Raw genomic sequence first — 12,059 nt, 5'->3', positions numbered from 1 at the left:
AGAAGGGTCCAAACTTTTAAATGAAGAGAAGTGTGTATTAATACATGTAACTTACGGAAAAATATAATTAATTATAAATATGTCAAATTTATCCCGAACACCCTGTATATATATATATATATATGCAACTCTTACAGGAAATGTATGTACAGGTAACTTTCATATAACGCGGATGTTTGGTTCCACAAAAATGTTGCGTTATATAAATCGCGTTATGCAAGACTATCACATAGAAAAAGTAGGGTTAGGTTCCGAAATCGTTTTTTTTTTTTTTTTTTAAATTAGATTATATAAACAATGACATCCAACAAAAATAAATTTTTATTTAATTCAGGTAATTCGTGTAAGTTAAGAAAGCAAATAAACTATGAAACAAATACATAGTATGAAATTATAAAAAAATATAAATTCTACATAAACTTCATTGCACATAATACATAAATGTTTTAAGCAAAATAAAGTGTATATTTTAATCGGCATCACTCTCTTCAAAACTAACATTTCGTAGATGTTCTTTATTTACAAGTGGCCAGATGTTGTCATCACTCGAAATGTCTTGGACATCATTAGTATAATTCTCATTGCATACTTCGGCTGGTTTAGTTATCAAGAAGTGTAATAAGATTTTGCTTACCACTATGCTGCAATTTTTTATTAAGTTCATAATACAGAGCTAAACAAATATCCAATTGTCTTGTTAATTTTCCGGAGTGCTCCATTGAGAGATCATTATCCATAAAATAATTTTCTTGCCAAGTCCAATCCTTCTGCTAATTTCTTTAAACTGAATTCTGTAAAGGATTCATCATAATCAGAATCTTCAGCAGAACTTTCCCAGCTATTTGGTTTGACGTCATCTATTAATTGTACCAGTTTCTCCTCATTTAAAGTTATTTCCCCTCAATTAATTCACTAATTTCGTTTTCAACCATATCGCAAAAGTGCTCTAAGTAGCCATTACTATAAAATTTTTTTTTTTTTTTTACATAAAAAAAAACCATTACATATTGTATGTAACTCACCAAAAAATAAAGTGCTCAACTTGAGATTAACACACTTATGATTTTTAATGTGCTTTCCTGGCAGAAAACAAAGACAATTTTCAACAATAAATACTTTATACGGTAAACAATTGACCTGCATGCGTGCTAAAGGATATTTCCCCTAATATAAATTCGCTACTTATAATTACATGCGCAATATGGGCAGATGTAAATTTAACAAAGATAAAATTTGATTTTTTAAGTCACACGTTGAAAAATATATGAAAAGATAAAGGTTTACTACAGTTTGTAGATCATCTTATATCGAAACTGCATTGTATAAGTACCTCGTTCAACAAGGGTTACCACAATTTGTAGACCGCGTTATATTGAAACCACGTTGTATAAGTACTGCGTTATACGAGCGTTACCTGTGTGTGTGTGTGTATATATATATAGAGAGAGAGAGAGATATGACTTCTGCATTACTTCACCTTGGTATCTCTCCCTGGTCTAGCTCCCACTGAAGAGACTTCAATAAAGGTCAAAACCAGTCTGGGTAGTGGCCCTTCCCATTATGCATTGCGTTATACATGCCTGAAAGGGGGTGTGCTTTGCATTATGGAATACATACTAAGGCAAGTGATATGAAGTCATTAGCCTCTATATACAAGTAGCTCAGATGTTGAATATATTTCACATGCAAAACTTTGTTTTGCTTACTTGGGAAAAGAATTAAAACCAAGTATAGAATTTCTTGGTATCTTTAATATATATATATTATATAAAGGAGGCTATTTTTAAGTGTGGATATGTTATTTGAAGCTCTTTAAGAGGACAATCTGTTTTTGATTTATTGAGTATTCTTTTTCAAATTAGGTAATATTTTTCAGTATATTGTGATTTTTATTGGATTTATTGTATTCAGTGCATTTGCTGATATATTTGTAGACATATTGTTAAATTATGGTAGTTTTGTTTAAAAAATGGCACCATAAACCCAGCAAAACAAAGTGGCATCAAAGGCAAAGGATAATTCAGTTTATGGAGTTGAGAATCTACCCCACTGAACAAAACCATTATACTGATGACACAAATGGAAAATTAATATATATATATATATATAAAATTCACAGATTAAAAGGAATTATTAATCATTTTACCGGGGAGTTTAGAAAGTTGAGAAATGCTTAAAAAAATCTCAGACAGGATAGGAAAAATAAGAACATTAAGAGGTGCAGGAAAGCACGGAAGTTGTAAGTTATCAGTGAATAATAAGTCAGTTAAAATGTAAGAAAGAAATAATATCATACAATGATTAACTAATAAATTTTCACTTGACAAGCATATTCACCACTTTGAGCTTTATGGGATCAAAAATAATGGATGTGAAAAAATGTAACAGAGAAAAAGCAAGGAAAAGTAAGAGATTGCAGTGCTAGTTGGCACAAATGATAAATATAGCATGAGAGAAGATATGAAACAATTGCTAGAAAAGTAAGAGTGTGAAAATTGTTGGTTAATTATTGATATTGTAGTACTCATTAAGAACTGTGGTAGCAAATTATTCTCTGTGTAGAAAAAATGTGTGTGAGTTTCTTCGATGTGGAGTGAGTGTTTTTATTTATTTATTTTTTATTTTTTTCGTATCTGACTCACACACATAGAGCAATGATCTGCCCTATAGCAGATCATTGCCTTGTATGGGCAAGAGAATAAGAAGAAAGTAGGAATCTGTTTGCTTTTTTTTTTTTTGAGCAACTGAAGGTCATATTTGGGGAAGGCAGAGTGAGGGAGGCTGTTCCAAAGAACAGAAGTAGATGGAATGAAGGAGGAGGAGGCAGTGAAGTTGGTTCAGTAATTTTCAAGATGGACAGTAAAAGGATGCTGGTTAGCAATAGCTCTGGTTCTAATCACTCTGGAGGAAAGCAGAACAATAGTGGCCAATTCAGCAGAGCATTGTCCATGAAAGTATCTATAGAAGAGACATGAGGCAGAAACTGAATGTCATTAATTAACTGAATTGCCCTCTTCTGGATAGAATTGAACAATCTTAGAGAGGATTTTGGCGCTTCATTCCCAAACATGGAAACAATATTCTGTTGTTGGATAGATTTGGGATTTGTAGAGGGTTAGCAGCTATGAAGGTGTGAAGTAGTGTCTCATTCAAATAAGTACACCAACTTTTTTAACAGCTGTAGAAACTATGGTTGAAATGTGTTTGTGCGAAGAGAGGTTGGAGGTATAGGTCAGTCCAAAAAGGGAAATTTGATCATGTTTTGATATTTGGGTATTATTGAAAGTAAGACAGGGCCAAGTTTTGGTGGCATTAAAGTTTACAAGGTTGTCCTTTCCCCAATGATATATAGCTAGGCGATTAGAGTTCAGGACATTGGTTGCTATGAATCTTGAGTATTCTAATACTTGAACATTACAAGGTTGTCAAATGAAAAGGAAGAATGGAGTGTACTGTCATCAGTGAAGCTTTGGATAGAATTGGAAGTCTGTGAGAGCAGGTCTTATACAAGAGGATGAGAGCAGGTGAAAGAACAGAACCCTGGGATACTCCAGCATTGGAGAAATCTGAGGAGAGAAAACCATCCACCATGACACTTAGTGAGTGGACCAGTGAGAAAGTTAGTGATCCAGTTGCAGAATATGGAAGGCAGAATAGGATGGCAGTTTTTTAAGTAGGCCCCTGTGCCAAACTCGAGTTTCTCCGAATTTTTCCATGGCTTGAGTCCAGATTGCTAGTTAGTTGGTAGGTCTCTAAGTGGTTTAGGAATTGGCTGTTGATTACATCCTCTGTAATTTTAAAGAGAACAGAGGTGAGAACAATTGGATGGTAGTTCAGTGATTGATGTTTATCACCTTTCTTTGGGATAGGTTGGATGTGGGCCTGGTTCCATGCTGTAGGGTAGATGCCAGTTGAATAGGATGCATTGGAATGGTGATACAGGTTAAGTGTTAGTTCTAGGACACAAGTTTTTAACACAGTAGGTGGGATACCATCATAACCAGATGCCTTGTTTGTGTTCAGGTTATTAAGGATTCTTTTTACTTCTTTCTGACATGGAGAGAGTTCTTGGTGGAGCAGAGGGAAATTTGCCCAGGTCATCAATGCAGGAATTGGAAGACAAGTGATGCCATTAAGTCTTGTCTTTAGGTGAGGTGACTACAGTGCTACCATGATGTGAGAGTGGTGGAAACCTGGACATGCAAAAGTTGTGGCCTTGGCAAGGGACCAGAAGGAGTGACAGCCATTTGGACAGGAGGCGAGTTTGCAGCATTTGGCCCTTACAAAACCTGATTTGAATTTGATGATTCTTTTACAGCTGTTGTGAGCTGCAGTACAAGCAGAGTTTGGTTCATAGTTCACCACGAACCAAAAATTGGCAACGCTCCTAAAACCTGCTAAATCTCACACATACAAAGAAATACTAGAATGCCACAACGTATATACAAATTTCCTTTCAACAACTGTGATGTCACTTACCCAGGTTCCACGATCAGGTCTTTATGGGCAAGACTACAGGAACACTTTCGTGACCACAACATGCCAATCCCAGAACATTTAAGTAATAAGAAATGTAATAACCAAAAGAGAAACAAAATACAGGGAAAACAGAAATAGCAGCCCACGCTCTTGAACAGAAATATATTCTGCTGTAAATCAACGAAGTCATAATACTAGACATACAGAAAAACAAAACAATGCTAAGAATATCAGAAACAATTGCCATAAAATGTAACAAAAACTCCATAAATGTTCACCGCCCCTATATTATCTCTGATAGTTGGAAGCTCCACAACATGAAAATTAGGTCAAGATTCTGACCAATGTAAAACAACACAGATAAATCCAAGACAAAAACACTAAGCTGACATGATATAGCCCCCACTTTTCTCACAAGTTCTGAAGGCAACACTCAGTCAAAATGACTCGCACCCAGTTACTCTCACTCCTAATCTTGATCCATCATATTCTTTTCTTCTCCTTTCCCCTAAAAATATTCTATCTTTCATTTTCTTCCCAAAGAATTTACAACCCAGTCTTGGAAACAAACTCTGGTTTTAAATTCACGTTCCTTTTGTTTTATTCTCAATTCTCCCACAGTTTTCTATCTCCACATTTCTGCCCCTTCCTTTTTGTCATACTTCAACAGTGGTATATAAATGTTTATTGTTATATAAATGTTCACTGCCCCTATATACCTGATGCTGCTACAAAAGAAGATCACCAAGAACATCCTATAAAGGTATGTCCAAAATTATTCTTTCCTAAAATATCAATAATGCCTTAAAAATTGACTAAATAACCAATGACAGTATAAAAGGGGTACTCCTAAAGAAAAATAGGCAAAATAGCCATAAAAATTAACATTCAATTATTCCACTTAATAATGATTTTTATTATAATCCTAACATGGACATATGTTTAAAGAGCCATCTCTTTTCACAAACATGAAACATCTAAAAAAGCTTTTTACTGATTTCAGATTTTAAGTGCCTATTACTTTCGTTTTTAGAGAAATAAATTTCTATAAAGATCTTCAGTGATGTAATTTGACAATTACAATTTTGAGGTACAGTAATGTAGATGCTCAGAAATTTACTAACACTATCAGAGGATTTCCATCATCATCAAATTCCTGATATGCCCATAAAGAAATAAATTTCTGTAAAGATCTTCAGTGACGTAATTTGACAATTACAGGGATTTAGGGATACCTAAATCCCTGTAATTGTCGTGGCCTTGTTTGTGTTCAGGTTATTAAGGATTCTTTTTACTTCTTCTTCACTTTTGAGGTACAGTAATGTAGATGCTCAGAAATTCACTAACCATTAGAGGATTTCCATCATTATCAAATTCTTGATATGCCTTCTTGGGGGAGGGGGTAGAGGATATTATCATAGTATTACACAAGTTTACTAAAAATTTCTATCGCCACTAATTTTCCATTAAAGCTCTATTTGTAAATATCCCTACTTTCCTTGTCAAAAAGCAACACCTAGATTAAAATTCATGCTTTATATAATAGAATAACATTTAACCTGGCTCTGGTGAGGTGGGAAAATGTAACAAACAGTGATAAGGTGGGGTCCCACAGACCCACCCAAATAATGTAGTGTATTATAGAAATCCATATCTTTTTAATCAATATTAGATTACTTATTGTTTAAGTGTCCTGTAATTTTACAGAATAAAAATGCAGATCCACAAAATTAAATTTTTATTACCCAAAAATACTTAACTAATTAAACATCTTTATTTTTACTTTTAGCGTCATCTATAAGTTGACGTAACTTCTGTTCTTCCTGCTCGTAACTCATCTGGTAAAAAAAAAAAAGATATTATTCTCAAAATACCTTCTAAATATTTATGAAAACATATTTGCTTATAGTTGGTATGTAAAAATATAGAAGATACAGCAGTAACGATAATATTTTTGTAGAATATACATGAAAACAACTTATGTTTCAGAAGTAAATATGGTCACACTTTTAGTAAGGTGGGGTCTTGTGGACCCCAGCACACTAAACTTGCTTGCGTGCAACAGCCTGTCGTCTATGGCGTCGAGTAGCGGGTTACAGGAGGGTAAGCTATACTGAGGCATGACTCATTGCAACACGTTGCTAGAAAGTTATAGTCAATTTAAAATCTTTGGGGTCTGTGACACCCCACCTTACTAATGCCGGATTAAGTACTTAAAGAAGGGAAGTGAATCATTATTTGCCAATAACTAAACATAAGAATGAACCAAAAAAATAGTTAATTTGTTTCTATTTATTATTCTCTGCAGTACCATGACAAATATTTCCATTTCATTAATTAAAACATTAATGCAACATATTTGACACATTAATAGGCAAAAATATTTTATACAATAAAATTATAAAAATTAGCATAATATAGAAGAAACAAAAATTTGCTGAATAGGTGTCTATGGAGAAAGGGTGTGCTAGGATTGTTTTCCAATATTTTTCCACAAAAAAATAAATATCACATAGAAAACAAAACTTTTTTTTTTTATTTTCTGTACTAGTTTTATGAAAATTCTTTTGTTTCACTTCTTCATGATAATTACATAAATAAATTAAAAAAGTATAAAACAAATAATAACAGTAACAACTCTAGTGAAAATATTTGAATATAAATAACAATGGAAAGTGTGCATTTGCTATTACAATGGCTACTCGTTCATGGGTTACTGTATACTACTGGTAGATACGAGCAGGTCATGATGAATTAATGAAGACCCAACTTGATGTAAAATCATCAAGTTGATTCTCTGTATGCTCTTGAGAAAAAACAGTAATCTGTTTTTTCTGAAGGGCATTTTTTTTTGCTATACTATTTGATGTTTTGTTTCAGTTGTATGTGCTGCTGGTCCTGATTTGTATCTTCTTCCATTCTCGCTGTCTTTATAATCTTCTGATTGGCATTCCTCTCCTGATCTTGCCTGTTTGTCCTATGTATTGTAAACCACAATTACAACTGATCTTGTAGTCACCTGTTTTTTTTAAGTGGCAGATGTAGAGGTTTCAGGTGGTTAGAGATCTTGTTGATTGGGTAGAAAGCAACCTTTAAATTTTATTGGCCAAGCAACCTTGCTAATTTGTCCATGATTGATTGTATATATGGGAGAATCACTGCTCCTCTAAAGTCTTCGTTTTTCTTGTTCATCTGATTGTTTTGGAGGTTGAAATAGACTTTTTTTTTATTTATATTCTATTGTACCAATTTTTAGCAGGATTGAACTCAGGTATTGTAGTCGTTACTTCTTTTTTGTATGTTAGTGGAAATGTAAGGAATGGATGATGCCTATTTTTTTTGCCAGGCAATGATGAGATTTGATATCACATCACTGTTCATCAATATTCCCATAATAATATCTTAACATATTTTAAAATCTTAAAAAAAAAGTTTTTCTTTTTTTTGACATCACAGATCTCTTTTCCTTTGTTATCTATTCAAAGTATTTTTCTTGGAAGAACAAAATTTACAAACAAGGGGGACCTCTATGGGTTCACTCCCACCTCCCCCACTGCCCCTCACCAATTTTTTTCATGGAGGATTTTGAAAAACAATTTCTTATCTCAGCCCTCTCAAGCCTTCTATTCAGCTAAGATATGTCAATGATGAGTTTCTTATTTTGCCTCATGGCCTAGACATATTAGACTCTTTTCTCTGTCATTTCAATAGTCTACACTCTAGAATCCAGTTTATGATGGAAAAGGAAACTAATAATAGTTTAGCCTACCTTAGACACCTTGGTAACACATTTCCCTAATGGTAACCTCTCCTTCTCAGTATACAGGAAACCTGCGTACTGGCCGATACACTCACAAACTTTTGAATATTTCCCCTGTTAACAATATTGTATCATTAAAATACAACCAATATAGCCTGTAACCTGTGTAAATTTCAGATTCCACTGAAGCCTGTCTTGCAGCAGAAGAACTCAATCATATAGACCACACCTTCCTATCTAATGGCTATAGTTCCCACAAAATCTAAAATAAAATAATAATGATAATCAATCCTCCCTTCAATTCACAACTTTCTCCTCAGAAGGACATTAGTAATGCCATCACCATCCCCCACATCCATGGTACATCAGAAAAAATAGCCAGAATTTTAAAGAAATATAATCTCTAATAGCTTTCAAGTCCCACTTGAAACTACCCTTATCTGCTCCACTAAGGACTAACTCTCTCCTCTCTCAGTTCCTGATGTATATAGAGTTCCTTGTTCCTGCAAATTTGCTTGCTATGGACAGACAGGAAAATTAGCTACCATCTCTTTTAGAAGAACATGACAAAAGACATATACTATCATCACTATAGTCAATCAGCCCTTGCAGACTATGCGCTAGATATATGACTCACAGAAAATAAGTTGGAAGAAAACCACTGTGCTCCATTAGCACAAATTTAGAAGAGGAAAGACCATTTTCAGAATATGCAGCTGCCCTCAAAAATCATCCCAACCTGAACAAATATGGTTGCAAAGAACTTCCCTAAATATAGGAAACACTAATACTTAGATATCCCAGTTTATATTCTAGGCTACTGACAGGTACTCACTGAGGGCACCACCTAGTTAGGACAATACTTGCGTATCTCAAGTTTTATATAACATTTTTAATCTTTTTCCTGTGCTGTTTCATTCCACTAAGCCTCCAATATGAGTTCCTCCCAGCAATTAAGCCCTAACACACATTTGTTAGGTTATCAGTCAGTTCATGATAGTAGCAGCAGAACTATTATTCCTTGACATCTTATACATGTAAACTAAGAAAATTTCTTTACAGATCGTTTTTTTTTTTGCTAAAGAAATATGAGCTTTAAAAGATATAATGTAACTTTTTTTATGGCTTGTTTTCATTTCAGATTCCTCCACTTCCACCAAAACCTCCTATTACTTCAGAAATGGCAGAAGCAAAGTCCAAAAAACAACTTGGAAGCAATACGAGAACACTTATTGGTGATGAATTTCACAAAGATTGTCGACAGTTGGAACAGTAAGCATGTCGCCACTTTTTTAATATGTATCTTCGAGAATGGTTTATTATCATAAAGTATGTACACCCTCTCCAAAAAGAAACCGAACTTTTGATAGAAAATAAAACACAGGCCAATTATAATCATTTATTTCAATCAATATACTCTCCCTCAGCTTTGATACAGCATTTGGCATGGTCAATTCATTTGTTAAATGAGTTTTTATATCGGTTTTTGGGATACTGTTGAGGGTCATGGTCACTGTTGCTTGAACATTTTCAATGGTGTCGTATCACTTTCCTTTCATCGGCAAATGAAGTTGGGGCAAGAGAAAGAAGTCACAGGGTGCTAAATCAGGTGAATACGGTGAGTGATCCAACACACAAACTTGATTTTTGCTCAAAAACTGTCTCACAATGTTCGAACGATGACACGGTGCATTATCATGCAAAAGTGACCAGCTGCCTGCATCACGATATTCGTGTCGTATGCGACAAATTCTCGCTATCAATCACTTTAAAACTTCGAGATAAAACTCACCATTGACCGTTTGGCCAGGTGGAATGAATTCTTTGTGGATAATGCCCTTGGAATTGTAGAAACAAATCAGCATTGTCTTTACTTTTTTTTTTTTACTTCTCCAAGCGACTTTTTTTCAGATGCCCCCCATCTGGTGGTCTCCACTCAGCCCACTGGCGTTTTGTTTCAGGCTCATACACAAAACACCACGTTTCATCACATAACGAGCAGTTTTAATGAGGTCCTTGCAGTGTTCAATTCGATACATTTTTTGGTCGTTGGTCAACTTGTGGGGAACAAATCGTGAATTCAATTCACGAAGGCCCAAACTCTCAGTCAAAATGTTGTGCACAGTTGATTTTGGAATTCCCAATTCCTCTTCAATCAATCAATCTTACGGACGATTTCAGGTTTTCTTTGATGAAATCATGCACTTTTTGGATATTAACTTTGCTCAGTCCAGTTGTTTGACAGCCCGGCTTGTCGTTGTCCTCAAGCATCTCACGACAACTTTGAAATCGCTTAAACCACTCGTAAACTTGAGTACGGGATGAACATTCATCACCATATGCTTTTTGAAGCATTTGATGCGTTTTGGTAAAACTTTTTCCGCAAATTGGCTTTTAACACAAAAAGTCAGTTGCAGCTCTCTGTTTGAAACTCATTTTCTGACCGTTTGGCAAAACACACTGTCATTCTTGGCACTATAACTTGGCTTCTAATGAAACAAATGTCATAAACAGTTGACACAACACTAATGAAGGATACCGCTTTCAACAACAAAAATATACAACAGGTTGCACCACTATTTTCTTCTATTTTCGAAAAGTTCAGTTTCTTTTTGAACAGAGGGTGTATATGTGGAGAATGTATTTGTAGTGAGACTGAACAGAAGATGAGAGAAGGTATGGGTATGTAGAAAGTGTGATATTTTATTGGACTATAAGTTATCAGTGAATGTGAAACCAACTGATGAATGAAAGCAAGTGTAATTGCAGAAGCAAAAGACTGTGTGAAACATGGAATGAAAGTGAGCAAGACTGTGAAAGTATGGGTGATGAAATGAAAGCAAGTGACACCTGTGGAAGCAAAGAAAAGTAGATGTTGAATATGTGCAATGAGATTAGAAGTTTAGTAGATAGGACTAAACATGAAAAAAAAAAAGGATAGAATGAAGAAAAGTAGAGAAAAACAGGTGACAGATGTCTCAAGAGTAGTGATATGTGGTGTTTCCATTATTAGAGGGGATGTTAAATCAGAGGATTTCCAGGAGGAAGAATAAGTAGGGTAATTTGCAAACATGTAGAAGAGCTTATGTGTCAGTACATGTTATTTATTTTTCACGGTATTGATGACAACACAGAATGATAAGAAAATAATATTTATTAAATTATTTGCTGATATTTCACTGGTATTATACGAGGACAGTCTGAAAAGTTCTCGGCATCGACCATAGATGGAAATATTGTCTGCAAGATTTTTTTTCTAAGTTGGTACATCTGTCATAAGCATCCATGTGAAATTGCAAGTCATTCTGTCAAGTAATTTGTTTTATACAGCTGTCTGAAGCAAAAGTGTTGTCTGTATCTCTTGAAATGGATAAAATTGAGTATCGTGCGGTTATAAATTTCTTTGTACAAGAAGATTTAATGCCAAAAGAAATTAATTCGAAGTTCATAAAAGTTTATGGACGCCCTTCTCCTTCATTTTCAACAATTAAGAAATGGGCTGCTGAGTTTAAACATGACCGTACCAGCCTTGAAGATGATCCACGTGAAGGATATACAAAAAGTGTAGCAACACCAGAAATCATTGATCAAGTGCATGATATGGTATTGGATGACTGGTGAGTCAAAGTGCTTGAAATTGCTGAGACTATAGGCATTTCAAAAAATGTGTTGGATATATTTTGCATGAAGAATTGCATATGAAAAAGCTTTGTGCAAGATGGGTGCTGCGCTTGCTCACAGCAGATCAAAAATGCACTTGCATGAAAATCTCTGAACAGTGCTTGGAGCGTTTTAACAAGAATAAAACTGATTTTGTGCA

General features: G+C 34.5%; 1 protein-coding gene across 1 annotated transcript in view; it reads left to right on the top strand.

Moving 5' to 3' along the window:
• Positions 1-12,059, top strand: part of LOC150108472 (sorting nexin-6-like) — a 285,148-nt gene that overhangs the window by 49,671 nt on the left and 223,418 nt on the right. Inside the window, exon 4 of the mRNA XM_090390474.1 lies at positions 9,381-9,511. Coding sequence (XP_090246600.1) covers positions 9,381-9,511 — 131 coding nt within the window. The remainder of the gene's footprint in view (positions 1-9,380; positions 9,512-12,059) is intronic.

The sequence above is a fragment of the Typopeltis vanoorti genome, chromosome 3 (genome assembly GCF_054136105.1).
Source record: "Typopeltis vanoorti isolate ZY-2024b chromosome 3, IOZ_Tvanoo_1.0, whole genome shotgun sequence".
Classification (NCBI taxonomy): domain Eukaryota; kingdom Metazoa; phylum Arthropoda; class Arachnida; order Uropygi; family Thelyphonidae; genus Typopeltis; species Typopeltis vanoorti.
Note: the sequence above shows the minus strand (reverse complement) of the source record. Positions and strands in the feature narration are given on the sequence as shown.